Genomic DNA, 17750 nt, shown 5'->3' with positions numbered 1-17750 from the left:
ATCTACATTTATGTCATCGGGTAGTAATAATTAAATTATTATATATCAAAACACATATATATGATGATCGAGTATAAACTCAAAAAGATAAAAAATGATAGGCTCGCAGCTGGGCCCCTGTTAAGCAGGACTAATTAAAAGGGGCCAATAATTGGTACAATGTAAAGTGATGCTACAACATACGCAAAGAAGCAATTTATATGGGTAAAGCACGAAAGTGTGATCATGATAATATAGAGTTATATATTTGGTACACCTGTGGGGTCCCTAATCTAGGCAACCTGCTTGGTGTGTTTTGCATTGCCATGTGGGATGTGGGAACATATAAGAAAATGAATTGACTAATAAATGCAAATTAAAGTAGAAATAATATTTCTCCATTATTAGGTTAGAGAGAGAGAATTTTCCAAGTATCGTCAGTTATTACGGAATAATAATAATGGAGAGGGGGTAATAATAACTAACAACTAATAAGGGTAGTAGTGGGTGTGTGATGGTCAACCTATGCAAGAGATATAGAAGGGGAATTTGATAGCAAGATTCGTCGCTCTACTCATTCCTGCGTTTGATTAATAATAATAATAGTGTATCATAGCTACCCACCCACCCAACGCCCCCACAAAAAAGTCCCATTCATAATTCGTTTCTCTCTCACCTCTCTCTCTTACCCCGGCCCCCATGAGTCTTTAAATTAAAACACACCATCTAATCTTCCTAACTCAAACCATCACATATATACTACTACTACGTAGTACTCCAACACACACAACAACTAATAATGGGTCTTGATCAAGATGCCAACAACAATAACAATAATAACTCCTCCTCCTCCTCAGGCCTCGAGCTTGTTCTAGGGTTATCTCTCACCACCACCACGGCCACACCACCTCCTCCGTCAACCAAACCCAAGCCGTATTCCTGTCATCATGAGGCACCAGAGCCATCTCTAACGCTGGGTCTATCCGGCGAGAGCTTCCTGAAAAGCAATAATAATAAAGCCGCAGAGGAGCCTACAAGTGGTGAAATGTGTAGACAGGCTTCATCACCACACAGTAGCGCAGTTTCATCGTTCTCAAGTGGGGGGTGCAGGGTGGTGGGGGCGTGCGTGAAGAGGGAGAGGGATCTTAGTAGCTGTGAAGAGGCAGATGGTGATGGCGATGGCGAGAGAGTTTCTTCGAGAGTGAGCGACGAAGATGAAGACGGCATCAATGCCCGAAAGAAGCTGAGGCTCACAAAGGAACAATCTGCTCTTCTTGAAGACAGCTTCAAACAACACAGCACTCTCAATCCTGTATGTAATCATAATCAATCAATCTCTCTGTTAATTGTTAATTAATTAATTGATTATTACAACGTTGATGGTAACGAACAGAAACAGAAGCAAGCTTTGGCGAGGCAGTTAAATCTGAGGCCTCGGCAAGTAGAAGTGTGGTTCCAGAATAGGAGAGCGAGAACAAAGCTGAAGCAGACGGAAGTGGACTGCGAGTTCTTGAAGAAATGCTGCGAAACATTGACGGACGAGAACAGAAGGCTAAAGAAGGAGCTTCAAGAACTGAAGGCGCTGAAGCTGGCACAACCCTTGTACATGCCTATGCCGGCGGCAACGCTCACCATCTGCCCCTCTTGCGAGAGGCTCTCCAACGACCCCCCCGCCAAGCCTCACTTCTATAACCCCTTCACCAACCCCTCTGCAGCATGTTGATGCCTTAATTACTATCCTCACAACCATTGTATTTTTTTGGTTCGAGGCATCCGGCATCCATACCTACCTACCTACCTATAGGGGAACGCTGTAATTAACTAATACCGTAGATAATATCATAGCAACTGCTCATCATTAAGATTTCTTTTCTTTTTTGCTTTCCTTTAATGTATGTTTATAAATCATTATACAAGACTTCTCCATCCATCAAATTCTTTTGCTACCTGTATATAATATGTACACATGTTCATGTTTCTCGCCCTCAGCTTTCACCGAAAAACAAATACCGGATTCACGCCCCGCCCCTAATATACAATACAGATTTAATTTCCTTATCTTCTGCAATACTCTTTACTCTTTATTAGAGTAGTTCATAGTTCATTCGTTTTATTTATTTGAATCTTTACTTTAAAATCATATATAGGTAAGCTTACATATAGATGTAGTCATGGTTGCGATGGTTCCTGTTTTAGCTAGACGCGTTAACTGTAGTCTTCTATATATATAATCAAAGCCTAGTTCAGTTAAAATAATGAATGATTTTTGGTAATTTCTTCCCATGTGCTGTGTTTAGGTACCAGTTTACTGTTTGTTGAGTGAAAGCCTAAATAGTAAATATTTATTACTGTGTTCTACAGGCGGAAACAAGCTAATTAAGAAAACAAAATCTATTAATTAAAAAGTCAAGTAAATTATATCGTGTGACTTAGTATATTAAGTCTTAACCTAACCGGGCGGAAATATAGCACAGTCAAAGGGACAAAATAAGGAAGGAAAGTGAATAATGATATTCTAGAAGTTTATAATTACAATTCAAATATTAAGTTATATATTGTGGTTTCTACTTAATTTTTACAAAATATTGTTACATAATAAAATAATTATTAAATTAGTTATTATGTATTTATGTATATTCGTATGTGTTATTTTATATATTTTTATTCAATATATATTTTATATAATTTGGTGATTAACCTTTTGTATATACCTAATAATGTATATTTAGATGTTAGTAAATGTATTATATATCATTCTCGTCAATATGAGCTTCTTAAAAATAGATTAAATATTGTTTCTTTATGCTATAATTTTGTAAGAAATAATATTTTCTTAAAAAGTATTCTTTTATACAATAAAAAATAATTAACATTTATAATTAAATAATATTTATATCTAGTATTAAATTACACGAAATTCTTTTTCGTTTAAAATAGCTTTTTTTTATTTTGTAAAAAACATATATCTTTTTGAAAAATAATGTTTGCATCGCTATGTATATACTTATTTTATAATATAAATTTTTTTATCTTATTTAATATTTATTAATCACTATTAATACTAAAAATAAAAGATGTATAAAAATATATACAAATAAAAACAGTATATATATTACCGTAACAACAAAAATAATTATTGGTCTAATTCACTACTTGAATAATCATCTAAACACATGAATTGATTTTTTTTACATCCTAACTATATTAAAATTAAAGACGGGAGAATTCAAATTATTTTGTAAATAAATAAACTTCTTTGTTGTATAGATACCTTAACACTGCAGTTATAGCCCCGGTTAAAAAAAATGGAGAAAAGCATAAGTTGGATGGGAGGTTATGATTAAGTTAGGGAAAGGTCCAAGGTGCGGATAGGGAAGTTAGCTCACGTGTTTCTGTCTGCAAATCAGTTGCTTTAAAGAGGGAGAGAGGATACTACGGGTGGCCAAAAAGAGAGGAGCTTCTCTATAAAGAAACCAAGCTAAGGAATGGCTGGTTATTCACTTTGAATAAACAAATCTTAATTGTGACTTGTGAGAGATATTGAGACATGAGAATATATCCTCTCTCATGTTCATTATTCAGATAAATTATCCTATGTTATATAAAAAAAAGTTAAAATTCCAAAAAAAAAAAGCATACTATTGAAATGATATTTGATTAAGATTTATTCAAAAATATTTTATATATATATATATATATATATATATATATATGAGATTATTTTTACAAAAATATTTTATTATAAATATGATATCGTAAATTTTTAGATGATTTAATCAAACATATTTAATAAAAAATATCAAATTATTTAATGATTTATAATATTATATTTACATAAAAATATTTTTATAAAAGTAACCTCAAGATATATATATATTTTTATGTGTGCACTACTATTTAATTATATTACGTATATACTAAAATTTAACTACTTATAAAAAAATTAATTATTTTATTATAATAAATTTAATTATTCTAATAATTGATTATTTAATTAAAAATTATAAATTAATATATAAATATGAATTTCGAGTGTTGAAAAAGAAATTTTGATCTGGATTAGATGTGTATATGTGGTGCCATGTGGTGGGATGCTTTGGCTTTAAGGGGACTGGTGGGTCAGACCCCCCCACGTGATGGGCCAATTGGAGATGGGTGTATCTCAAAATCAAAATCTAAACATGAGATTTTACTTTAGGGGAGGGTCTTCTTCCCCTCCTTTTTGGGTTGCCCATGAACCTGGACCCCCAAAAGGCCCTCATACTATATATTCTGCCTCACACGTCATCTCACCAGAATCAACGGTGTGGATCTCTTCCCCCACACTCACACACCGAATACGTTACAGCCACGCTATCATCATTGGAATAGAATAGACACTCACACCACACTAGAGCATTCAATAACATCTAACTATATTAGTACATGTATATTAATCAAAATATATGTACATTAGATTAGATTGGATTTGATATGATATGATATGATTGGGGATAGATAATGAATTGAATTCCACACATCGCTCATAATAATGCTGTGGACCAATTAATATCATGAGAGCGACTTTCCGGGAAAAGAGGACACTTTCCTGGAAACTGCTAATCTGCCTCCTCATCATCACTTTCATCACCCATCACCATCATCATCGCATGAGACCCCCATCTAATTGAACTCCAACTCCATTCATATCATTTTTATATATTTCTAGAATACAATACCCAACACTAGTGTGAATGCTATAAGCTCTTACTTTTCTTTTCTTTTCTTTTCATTTTGACTAAATTAAACTAAATAGAAATCTCTAGTCTACTAATTTTGGTCCTTTAATTTACCATAAAATTCATTTGCTACCTTCTTTTGTCTTTCTTAAACTTTGCGTCACGAAGAGGCTAATTTTGTTAAGAAAGATAAATCAAAACCAAACACGTATACGTATATGCACCTACGAAATTATTTTGATTTTGTTGTCAAATAATATTTTTCTTTAGAATAGAATTTGAATTTAGATTTTGCTAACGAAATAATGGACTATTTATACACACCAAAATGAACATTTCTTATACTATCTAGAATAACTATTCGAGTATATTTTAGGATTCACTAAAGATCGAACTCTTGACTTTTTGAATCTAACGCTCTAATACCATGTCATAATATTACTCATTCCAAAAACTTCAGTTGATAGAATAAAATAACACTAATGATTATATCTCTAATACTCCATAAACTTTCATAGTACACATTGTGCAAATATTTCATTGGTTTTTCGTACTTTCCCTTCGAATTTTTTATGACAGGTCTCTATTTATTATTCCATAACAGCAACAGCAATGCGGATTTGCTAAAAGCCTGTGATGTTTATTTAGTTGATGATCTGATATATATGTTTTGATGAGATGATTTAACGTAGATTATTTTGTATGGTTACTACGTGTGCGCACACGTAATGCCCTTACTTAGTCCCCACACTAACCCAATAGACAAATGTCCTCACTTAGCTGCTTTGTCGGCCTGTAGAGGGAATTTCATTCAACACAATTATTTGATGGATCATATCTTCCCAATTAAATTATTATTAATTCATACATACATACATAATTAATTATCTCGTGTTGTCATTAGCAACTGTGCTTGCGTGTGTCATCATGATAATTGTTTGCAATATAATATACATTTTCAACAAGTACCATATTACACTCGTCATTTCAATCATCACCTCAATCAAGACTCTATTAATATATATCTCATTTAATATAAATATAATGCTTGGCAAATCGCAAAATATAAACTGAATTAGAGGTGGAGTTTTCTTGAATTTGCCCACCATAACTATTACTTGATGCAGCAGAGTGAGTTACTACAAGCCAGCTACATTACATGAGATATTAGAGGCGTGTGTAATAAACTTTCCCGAAAAGGGAAAATATGTATGATTTAAGTAACGCATAAAATTTAAGATTCCATGCACTATTGAAATCAAATTTCAGTACACCCCCCCTTTTCTCTTTCTTCCCCCCTTTTCTCTTTCTTCCCGGGGGGGCTCCCCCCTGTGTTTTCTTGTTACCTAGAATGAGGTAGTGTCAATTTTGAACATGATTAACTCTAGTTTAAGGCTTGATTTGATTTGTACGGTAAATTAAAAAGAGTCTATACTTATGTGTGCTTGTAATTTTTGAAAGGAGGAGTATTTTTAAAGTATTTAAAATAGAATATTTTTTGAAGTTAAATTTGTATTTATCAAAATTTAAAAAATCTAATATAATTTTATAAATTAATTAATTTTCAAATTGAATTTTTATATTTATATTTATTATAGTAATTTTAAATTTTTAAAATTATTTTATTAAATATAATTGTTGTTATTTATATTTATTAAATTTTTTAATTTAATTTATTAAACATAAATATTATAATTTTTAAAAAAATTATATTTTAAAAATTATTTTTTATAAGTTATTTTTAAAAAGTAAAAGCTAGCAGAATTTTAACTACTCTAATCATTAAAAATTGAGACAAAGTTATGTAGTGTAACCTAATGAATAGGTTAAATGGAGTCTGTCCCAATATATTATTAGTAATATTTTTCGGATGTATAGTTTGTCAAGGATGTAATTCATTATTTAAAATGTTTGTTCATAAAGCACGTAGTCGAAGTAAACTAGTGACTCCGGTCTATAACACAATTGAAAGAGTTTTTAGTACACAAATGCTTTATTGGTTGTAATCGGAATCTAACCCAGAATAAATGGAGTATACATACAAAAGTCATTCCACACTTAAGTTAATAAATATTTAAGAGGTATAATAATTCTATGGTTATAGAATATTAGAAATAGTGTATAAGATATAGAAATATTAAAACTTATAAAACTTATCATATCACTTCTTTTTTCTGTTGAGAATTTGAGAAATAGAAAGATGACTTTTATAGGAATCAGATTAATAAATAATATCAATGTTATGAACATTTTTTGGTTATTAAGTCCAATAATAGTCATTAAACATTCCGATTATAAATTTAAAATTAAGATAAAAATAAAATCAAATTATAAATCGTGTACAATAAAAATCAATGTATAGTTCATATTGGGTATCAGATCAAAATTATATTGAAGAAGTGGAAATATAAAGCAAAAAGCATCTTTATAGATACACAAGTCGGTAATGGTTATGGATAGAGTCTAGAATGGAACTGGATCTAAAATCTAAACTCAGTATTGTGTTGATGAAAATGGCAATGGCATGCATAAATGAGAAGATTAGCTAAGAATAATTCGATTCCTGGAATGCATGGAATTGCGGTCCCTGAAGGTTGGAATCGAAATAATGCTCTATCTGTCCATATGTAATAACAATTCTAAGCAGAAAAAGGACACGCAGGAATCTCAAGTCTCAATCTTAAAATCTTGAGGAAATACATCATTAACGTGTCACGCCAAAACCACAATAAATAATAATCCAATACTACTAATCTAGTTATCGGTATCATTTGGTTCATTCCTAATAATGAAGAATATTATTGGCTCTTATAGGAGGGGAGGCCCCCCTTATCCTTTCTCTACGTCCCTCCCAAAAAACATATCATAACTAAATTATTCTGGATTTCTCATTTTTAATTAGACAGGCTGCTTTCTCTCTAATACCCTTGTGTATGTGGCCCAAAATCTTCACAGATAAAAAGGATTGAAGCAAAAAAAGAGAATAATTTTCAAGTGGCATACATTCTTCGTTAATTTCGGGTGAACAGCACCCAAACTCTCACACATGACCTTGGCCCAAAACTACTAGATCATATTTGGAGACATCATGTTGGTCGGGTGGCTAGCTCATTCGTCCGTGTGCATGACAGGACCACCCCTCTTAAATCTTATCTCTATTTATATTTTGACTAGTATTTTCTTTTTCTTCGGTTGAATTAACTAACACTCAACTTTAAAGCATTGAACTTGGCAATTGGCAATTGGAAATCACTCATGTAATTGGGCCCTAGATTATGTTCTCTGTGGATGGATATTAGAACTCCACATGCCTCGCTTCATCAATCTTCCCTGCCTCCTTCTGCTCCACCTGTATTTAATAACTAAAAGAAAAAAAAATTAATTGCTAAATAATCTATTGAGATTTGAGAACCTATATACTTTGGTATATTGATTTGAAGAGATAAGAATATAACACATAATTATGGTCCGTATATTTATTTTTTTCAGAATATTTGGATTAATAAAATTAGCTATTGTTAATTATTGTTAGTTGATATTCTATTTTCAACAAAAAAAAGAGAAATATTTTTAACATTGTAATTGTGGTCTGATGGCAAGCTTTCATTGGTAGTTGGTACTAGTGCTTTTACCAAAATGTATAATGCAATACTAGGAATTTGACTCTTCTAAGTTTTACTAATGGGTCAAGAAAAAATGTTTATAAATTCAACCATTTATTTATAAAGACGTCATTAAAAATAAAATCTTAATATAAATATCTTAATTTTTAGAATGGTAATTGCTTTGTGTGTTTTTTTCTTAAAAGATAAAGTATGTTTTTTATTTTTAATCTTTATAATTTTCTTTAAAAATATCCATAAAATTTAGTTACATTTAATTTTATTTCTAACGTTTTTAATTTCAGTCAAAATTATTTTTAAATGTTAATTTAATGTAAAATATTAAGGACAAAATTTAAAACTTTAAAAGATAGTTTTGACACAAATTAAAAACGTTAGGAACAAAATCAAATAAAATTAAAAGTTACTAATATTTTTAAAAAAACATCACAAATATTAGAGACAAAATATATACTTTACCTTTTTTTAAAATATTCAAAAATATCAATACTTTCTGTATTTTTATTATTATTTTTTTGTATAAAGCATGGATACATACATTAATTACACCAAATATATTGAATTTATTTTAACAATAATTAATTAATATAAAATAAAATAAATTTAAACTGATTCTCTTTGTTAAAATTTGAATAAATTTTTATTGTTTTTTGTATATTTTTTTTGTTGTCTACAATATCTCTCAATCTGACAAGTCAAAAACTAATTTGTTATAGATTTGAATGAATTGCTGTATACACAAGACGGAATTTAAATCTGTGCAGGTAAAGTAACTAGGTAAATTTTTTTATACCTAGATACTAACTTACTAACGATTCAGCCCGAAATGCTGAGCAGAGCTGGGCCTTCTATATCTGTTTATGCCTATCGTAATTGGACTCTTAAATTTGGGCCTATTATTCTATGAATGTTCATGCTTCAAATAACAACCCATCCTACTGGATGCAAAGGAGGCTAACACATGATCTGACAAAAATTTGATTCTGCAATATCCGGAGAGACAAAAACCCCTTGACAAGCTTGTGCTATTTAAAAAGAAGGAACTAAGTACAAAAACAAAATCAGGAAGGGGTTAAAGTATTAAATTTTTGTGCATTCAGGCTTAGGCCCGTTTCTGTCACCAAAAAGACAATTTTGTTGTGCATTCAATATCCAAAGATTATAGGGTACTCCGGAAAATAAATCCAGTGGAGACGGGATGAGGCCTGTCCAAAGAATTATAACCAACTTAAGTTAGACTTATAGTCAGTTTACTGAAGTAAGAGTCTGGGACTTTCTTTCTTGTTCTACCTACATCGTTTTGCCGATATGAATCCCACTATCACCCCCAGCCTATCTCGCTGCTTCTAGTATCGTTGTCGAAAAATGCCATTAACAATATGTGATAAGGTTATATTGGACATTATTGAATATGAATCATTGTGAGAGAGGCAAAGGATGAAAGAAAAAAAAAAAAAGGAAAGAAACGGAATGTGGTGGAAGGAGATGTTGTCTTTAATTTTTCTATTTTTATTTTTTGAATTTGTGTATCCTTGTTATTATGTTTATGTTGAGTCGCAACTTGAAAAGAAAATAATATTTTGGTATTGATTACATGCATGGACAGAGAAAAAGTAAGTGTAGTAGTGGAAATAGAGATAGTAATACCACCTGAATTTAATAGTACTCATTTTGTCTCTACCGTTCGGAGAGAGTAATTATCCTTCCTGTACCGGGACGGATTTTTAGTGGGGTGAATTTTTGAGAGGAACGGGTTTAGATAATACCTGTCCTGCTATATATATAATATATATAATTTTAATATATAATATGTATAATATATGTAAAATAATTAGTAAATGATTAATAATATTGTATCATATTTAAATTTTTACTTTAATTTATATTATGTATGTGATGATGGTTATATAAATTTTGAAATTTAATTTTATTTATTGGATTTTAATAATTATAGAGGCGGATAGGAGAGGGATGGATACTCGCAAGAGCGAATTAAGATTCAACATTTTACTACTCGCGAGTAGAAGTGGGGCGGGTTCTATATGAATTGTTGTACGGCGGAACTGGATTGGGTAGAGCAAAAATTCGTCCCTACCCGCTCTGTTGCCACCCCTAAGTGGAAACGGGTGGAAGAGGAAGAAGAAAGGTTGTGGGATAATGTCAAACGGTGGTGAAAGATGAAAAATTGAAAGTGAAAAAGAATTAAGGAATTGGGGTTAAGTTAAGATAAGATGGGCATTTTGAGAATTTTAAATAATTTTTAGGGTTTTGAATAGTTTTGTTAAGTAGAATTTATTTTGTAGGGTTAACCATAAAAAATGTTTTTAAATTATTTAAATGTTGGTAAAAATATACTCAAATTTTATTATTGATAAGAATGCTTTTAAATAATTAAAAAACACAACAAAAATATCCAATAATAAATATATATTTTCAAAAAATACATTAAAGATTCAATTTTGATACAATTTTTTACAAGCATAACTATAAAAATAAAATATTATTATATTTAAAATTTGATATTTTTCGTTAAGTATATATTTTTTATAATTTTTTTGTTAACAACCAATAATAATATTTTTTAAAAATCACAAAACAATATATACTTAACAAAAAATCACCAAATTTTAAAAATAATAATATCTCATTTTTCTAATCATACTTGCAAAAAATTGCATCAAAATTCAATCTCTAATGTATTTTTTGAGAAATACATATTTAGTGTTAGTTTTTTTTTGCAAGATTATCTAACATTAAATATGTATTTCTCAAAAAATACATTAGAGATTAAATTTTGATACAATTTTTTACAAGCATAATTAAAAAAAAAGATATTATTATCCTTAAAATTTGGTGATTTTTTATGAAATATATATTATTTTTTAAGTTTTTATTAACAACTAATAATACTTTTTAAAAATCACAAAAAAATATATACTTAGAAAAAAATTACCGAATTTTAAGAAAAATAATGTCTCACTTTTCTAATTATACTTGCAAAAAATCACATCAAAATTCAATTTCTAAGGCATTTTTTGAAAATATATATTTACTGTTAGACATTTTTATCGTATTTTTAAATTATTTAAAGACATTTTTGTCGATAATAAAATTCGGGTGACTTTTGTCAATATTTGAGTAATTTGGGACGTTTTTAGTGGTTAACTCTATCTTTTATGGATAGAATATTAGTTTTTTTTATTAGAATTCTCAGAACTTAAATTTTTTATGGTAAAAAATAGTTATTTACTCATATCATATATTACTAGTGATATATACCTCAAATATTTATGATATAAAAAATTCAAATATTATTTAGTAGTTTATATTTTTAAGTATTGGAATGTTAAATTTAATTCAATTTAATTTATTTTTATTTAGATTGGACTTTATGTTAGTAGGTTTAGGATTTTTCTTATTTTAACCTAATAAGAAGTTATAAATACTTCCTAAATTATTGTAATTGAGAGATCAGAGAAGTGAAAAATTCCTTTTTAGTTTCATGATAAAACTATGGTCTGAGCGAGTCCCTTTCTTATTGTATCGAAAAATTGAGTATAGAAGGTTGAGTGATTATCTTTTATTGAGTTCCCGAACTATAATGTAGATAAGTAGATTGAATGAATCCCTTTTTTGTTGTATCAAGAAATTGGATAAAAATTAAAATAGAATGATTTTATTTATATTCAATTTCAATCAATTTCTTTTATTTTTCTTTTTTTAATTACAATAATCTTTTTATTCAATTTCAATCGTTATCTCTTTGTTTATCTTCTACTAGTTTTTTTGTCCATAATAATATTACGAGAATATAAATCTTTTGAGATTATATTGACTTTCTCCTGACATTATATATTATGGTAGAAAAATTTTATAAACTCAAACTACTTTTATCAAAAGATCATAGGTATGACCAATGAGTTATAGCTCAAATGGCATAGTCTCCTCATACTCACCTAAAAGATCTTGGATTCGAGTCTCTCTATCTTTGATAAAAAAAAAAAGATCGTAGGTATGGGTGACAAACGGACTGAAACCCGTTGAACCGGCTTGCGTAACTCGCCAAAAAAGCGGGTCGGGTTAGAAATTTGAAAGCGATATAAATAAAAGCCTGCCTATTCCACATCTAATCTACGAGTTTTGACGAGTTTCGGCGGAGCGAGACTGGCTTGTCCAGCGGATTTTTTGCTTTAAGATGATAATTGAAGTTGAATCGTTATTTTTGTACTTGTATTTAGAATATTTTTTCGTTTTACTTTTAGTTATAATTTAGACTATGTTTGATTGATTCGAAATTTGGACAATGTTTAATTATATATTTTAGATAATATTTGTTTTGTTTTTGACAATATTAATTTTATTATTTTATTTTAAAAAACATAGTTAATTATTATATTTATTAGATATTTAGAATTATAAAAATTTTAGTGTTTGTGAATTTCGAAATTATAAGCTTACTAAAATGTTTGTAAAATTATATATTTTTAATATTTAATAATTTAATAATAATAAAAAAGAAAATTAGCAAGTTTAGTTCGCTAATCGACTTCTAGGCAGAGTGGAGTAAAAATTTGGAACCGTCTCAATAGACAGGGCGAGGCGGGCTTTTGGCAAGACAGGGTGGGGCGGGGTGGGCTAGCCCGCCTGCCACCCCTAGTCGTAGGGGACAAAACACAAAAGTCTCCATCAACTAAGAAGACCAGGATTTTCATAGATAAAAAAAATTAAATAATAATTTTTTTAGTTATTATTTTTATGTGAAAAAGTTTAATTTTTTATTAATAATTAGTTTTAATATTTATTATCTAAAATTTGAAAAAAAATTAATGTATATAATTTTATTTAGGTGTTAAATCAGTTCCATAAATAAAAATAATTAATTTTTATACTTATTATTTAAAAATAATATTTTCTTTATATATATATATTGATATTAGTATAAAAAAAATTAATTTCAATTATAATATAAGAATAACATATATATAGCACATTTTAGTTATAAAATTACTAATATATAATATATTTTCATATCAACTTGTATCAGTATAATAATGTATTATCTATAGAGAGATTTCAATACAACATTATAATTTATAAGAGCTAAATATTTTAATGCAAGTTCAGTTACATGATTGAAAGATAATGCAAAATATGTATATGTGCACCTAGAGTTTATCAGAAGAAGCTACTTTAATTTCTTATTGAATTGTTTAGAAGCAACATTATTATAAGATACACGGGATTTTAGGGGGCTTATTGAGCAAACCATTTGTTAGCTAGGTTGTTAGTTTCTTTTGGGAGGTAATAGTTGTATGATTGCATTAAACAAGTAGGAAAATAAAGGTGGAAACAAAAGCAGGTGCAGGTGATGATATAATAATAAGACATCATAGTGTCCTATATCCCAACAAATAACAAAGCATCAAAAAGTGTTGTCATGCTGGACAAAAAGCTCTCCCTGGCGTGTCATTCATATATAACCTTGCTTATTGTTGGTGTTTGTGATCTCTAGCTCTGTACCACTTGACTCAAATGACAAGGTAGACACACACTATAAAACCCCTTTCTAACATAGTAGATTCATATTCCTAAATTTGTTACTCTACTAATTAATTGAGCCTATTTATTTGCATGCATTTCATCATCAGCAAGGGAGCAGCTAGCTGCTATGTATATGAAGAATGTTGATGAGGGAGAATTAGTTGCGGCATTCAAGTGAAATGGGAGCTGTTTCTTCAATGCTTCTGGTTCTTCTGATATTGTGCACTTCTGGTTTTGGTGGCATAGCGTTTGGTTTGTTGAATTTCAGCAGCAACAGCAGAGCTGGTTCATCTTCATCACCTAACAATGAGGTGGTGTCTTCTGGGAACGGGAAAGGAGCAGAGTTAGAAGAGAAGAGGGGTGTGCCATCGGGAGCTAATCCTCTCCATAATCGCCGGTAGAAGCTAATTAAGTGATCGGGACCACACAGACTTCAAAGAAGAAACTAAAGGAATCTATCTATCTATATGTCTGCTATTCATTTTAATTAATAGGATGTTGTTATTATCTGAGAACATGCCAAAAAAGTATCCCCGTATATAAAACTTTGATTGATCTGACATGTTTGTGCATGAGCTGTCTCTTGGTTTGGTTACACCTCCTAATGGATGCCCTACATTGCATGCCTATGCCTATCATCATCAATTATTGTTTATTTACTAATTAAGCTATAGCTAGCTATTTATATTTCTTCCATGTACAACATTTCACAATTAGTTTCCTTAAGTGTTCACTCATTTTAGTTTATTAGCTTTTGGAATGCTTTAAATAGTGCTATTAACTTCTAGTTAGTTACATATTATTTTCTATCCCCAATAAACCAATTAACCGTCCCTTAAATAAGTTTTCTCATTGGAAATAAAAAATGGTAACAAATAAAAGAGGAAGTATAGAGAGCTAATGAAATATTTGTACAATGTGTATAATGAAAGTTTAGGGATATCCAATTCAGTATTAGAAATATAACCATTAGTGTTATCTTTTCTCATGAGCTGAAACTTTTGGGATGAGTGGTATCATGACATGGTATCAGAATTCAAAATCCGAAAAGTCAAAAATTTGATCCTTGGTGAACCCTAAAATATAAAATGACATGCTATCATGACATTGGCTCCCTAGCAGTACTCCAAATAAAATATTCAATCAACCCACCGGTAAATGCCCATATATTGTTTAAAATATAATTGATGATAAAATTAAAGATTAATGTAATATGTTGAATGCGAGATAGAATTAATTAAAGAATAAGGTAGACCGAGCGTTGCGCTTGTAACGTAGCAGAGAGGATGTTTCTGTTCCTGCCATTTCTGGCTTGGGTTTGTCTAATTGTTTGATGAGGATCGTCTCTTACGTTACCCCCTTCTTTTCATTTTGGTGAGTTCTGACATTTGCTTTGTTTAGTGATTAATTAATATGTAAATGCATATTGATCTGATAAAGAAATACATGTTGCTACTCTCGCGTGCTTGCTGAATGCTTGTGTGAAAAACATAAAAACTTAACTTGAACCTATAACTAGGAATATTTTTCTCTTGTCCATTTCTCCACGTCCACAACTGTACATTGTACTTGCACCAATAATTAATCACAAATCCTAGTTAACTAGCAGTTACCACTTAATTACCACTCACATAGCCATTATATTTGGTAGTATCAATGTATCATGAAACCAAAAACTTTTTTGAGTCTCACGTCCTCCTTTTATATGGTGTTTCTAGAATTTATCCATGGTATATTGTATTGCATTTGAGAGTTAATTAAAAAATGGAAATATTATATGGCCACTATTGCTGATAATGCTAGGTAACACACAACGATTTGGTTTGCCGACGATTTATGTGGTGAGAATAAGATGACAACAATTTTTATGCGCTGAAATAAATGGGACACCCACATACTATGATTAATTACAAAGCAATTATTGTGACCCCTAACTAAATTGTGCTTAAAAGCATAAATGAGGAATAACATATAATTTGTCCTTTCCTTAGATAGAAGCGAAACATTACACTTTTTGGTAGATCATAATAATTAAGTCCAAAAGAATGACTGATGAGTGATGAGAAGCTTATTACACATATAGTAGACACCAAATGAATAGAATAGGGCACCGACACAAGAAGGCTAGGAAAGGCACTCGGGTGGTGGGCCGAGTGGGAATCGTGGCTTGTCTTGGCAATAATCATAGATAATGTGGTTGACGCGAACCCACCTGTACAAGCGGGCTTGAGTGGGAGTAAGGGCCTGGTAAGCAGCACCCTCCCACCAGTTACTTGCGTTGGAGGCACAATCGGTGGGCCCTGGGAGTTGGCAGCCTTCAATGTCGAAGTCCTTGTAGTATGCATAGAAGGGTGCTTTCCTCCAATCAATTTTCTCCAAGCCTCCCCTTGTTGCCCAGTTATCTGCTTCCCACAGCGTTGAGTACACTCCCATTCCTTGCATTCTTGGGTATGCCACTCCCTTTGCCACGTCGTTCTTGTACACTCTTATCGGAAACTCATCAACGTAGAACCTGCATCCATATGTAAGTACCTATCTCATGTAATTTCCTAAAATTCTTAGCTCATTGCTACAATGCTTTAAAAATGATGTCTAATTCTCCAAAGAGAAAATATAGGTAACTAACAATATTTTTGAATAATGTGTGAATAATGTGAATTAATAGAGTTAAAAAGAGTAAATTTAAATTATTGGCATTAAATTAGGGTATAATGCATCTTTATTTGATTAGTGGTTGTTTATATTGTTAAAAATAGTCATTGTTTATCTAGCATTTCCTTCTCAAAATAACTGAATACCTAATATTTAATTATTATTATTTCTTTGCTTTTATCTCATATTCGAATTAATACTAATCAACTTTTTTTTCCTCAACAAAATGATCCATCAAATATTATCCAAATAGTTTAATTAAAGTATCTAACTAGTTTTAATTATTATTTACATAAATACATCTTGATATGAATAGTCTTACACAATGTGGTGGTGGTTCCAGAGAATAGTGTAAGTGTGGAATTGGGCGGAAGGATCAAACCAGAGGTTGACCCTTTGTTCTCTACCCCCTTTGCCGTGGGCATAGATGTTAGTCTGAACAGTGTATGGTTGACCACTACGGTTTCCCAAGAACTCAAAGTCAAGCTCGTCCCTTATAGCGTCCGTGTCCGAGCTCATCTACGTAACCACCAACAACATTAACGTTAATTCATGCTCTCTTTAACTTTATTAATTAACTAGACATGTGTACAAACATAAAATGCCGTCACAGTCCCAGCAGAGTCTCCGGCAATGAGCTTAATCTTCATGCTAATACGCCCAAACATGTACCTACTCTTTGAAGCAAATCCGCATCCTCCAAAATCAAATCAATTAAAATGCTTAATTAATTTGTTTCATTCACAATACTAATAATAATAGTTATTGTTAAGTTAATTAATTACCAGAATTTCGGTCTAGAATGAGTTGTATGGCGGTGCCTTGATTATCAATTTGCCTGATGTGGGAATCAGACCATGTAACTCTAAAGTCTTGAAGGAATGTAACTGGTTTTCCCCAAACAGACACACCAGATAATACGAGAGCCCATAATGATAATAAAAATAAAGGGTTTTTAAAGAATGCCATGTACATACATATATATATGTATTTGTGATTAATTGGAATAATGCAAGTGGAGCAAGAGAAAGTGTGTTATTTATATAGGATAATGGATTAGAAGAGAAGAGGAAATAGCTTTCGATACAGCTAATGAGGAGCAGTGAGTAGGGCCCTAAACTATTATATTTCTTCTTTTGCGAATGTTTGGACTTTGGAGCTTCGCTTCTTCATTTCTATTTATGTATTCTATTCTCTGCTAGCCCAATGATTTTCTCAGCGTGCGTGTGCATTATTT

General features: G+C 30.6%; 2 protein-coding genes across 2 annotated transcripts; one reads left to right on the top strand and one right to left on the bottom strand.

Annotated features, from left to right (window-relative positions):
* Nucleotides 1-586: 586 nt before the first annotated feature.
* On the top strand, nt 587-2033 carry LOC130982879 (homeobox-leucine zipper protein HAT22-like). Its single transcript, XM_057907010.1, has 2 exons — nt 587-1291; nt 1373-2033. Exons 1-2 carry the CDS (start codon nt 779-781, stop codon nt 1700-1702), a joined length of 843 nt encoding a protein of 280 aa, XP_057762993.1. The 5' UTR covers nt 587-778; the 3' UTR covers nt 1703-2033.
* A 13767-nt stretch (nt 2034-15800) lies between these two features.
* LOC130982179 (probable xyloglucan endotransglucosylase/hydrolase protein 6) lies at nt 15801-17536 on the bottom strand. Its single transcript, XM_057906063.1, has 4 exons — nt 17299-17536; nt 17110-17210; nt 16836-17032; nt 15801-16373 (listed from the first exon to the last, which is right to left on the bottom strand). The coding sequence occupies exons 1-4, from the start codon at nt 17486-17488 to the stop codon at nt 15986-15988; spliced, it is 876 nt and encodes a 291-aa protein (XP_057762046.1). The 5' UTR covers nt 17489-17536; the 3' UTR covers nt 15801-15985.
* Between the last annotated feature and the right edge of the window lie 214 nt (nt 17537-17750).

The sequence above is a fragment of the Arachis stenosperma genome, chromosome 5 (assembly GCF_014773155.1).
Source record: "Arachis stenosperma cultivar V10309 chromosome 5, arast.V10309.gnm1.PFL2, whole genome shotgun sequence".
NCBI classification, from domain to species: domain Eukaryota; kingdom Viridiplantae; phylum Streptophyta; class Magnoliopsida; order Fabales; family Fabaceae; genus Arachis; species Arachis stenosperma.
Note: the sequence above shows the minus strand (reverse complement) of the source record. Positions and strands in the feature narration are given on the sequence as shown.

What these genes read in the sequence shown, in the direction of transcription:
- LOC130982179 (XM_057906063.1), bottom strand. Translation starts at nt 17,488, where the DNA reads ATGTACATGGCATTCTTTAAAAACCCTTTATTTTTATTATCATTATGG. An exon ending in CATTCTAGACCGAAATTCTG is followed by an intron (nt 17,211 to 17,298) that starts GTAATTAATTAA and finishes TTGATTTTGGAG; the next exon opens with GATGCGGATTTGCTTCAAAG. An exon ending in GGACTGTGACGGCATTTTAT is followed by an intron (nt 17,033 to 17,109) that starts GTTTGTACACAT and finishes GTGGTTACGTAG; the next exon opens with ATGAGCTCGGACACGGACGC.
- LOC130982879 (XM_057907010.1), top strand. Translation starts at nt 779, where the DNA reads ATGGGTCTTGATCAAGATGCCAACAACAATAACAATAATAACTCCTCC. An exon ending in AACACAGCACTCTCAATCCT is followed by an intron (nt 1,292 to 1,372) that starts GTATGTAATCAT and finishes GGTAACGAACAG; the next exon opens with AAACAGAAGCAAGCTTTGGC.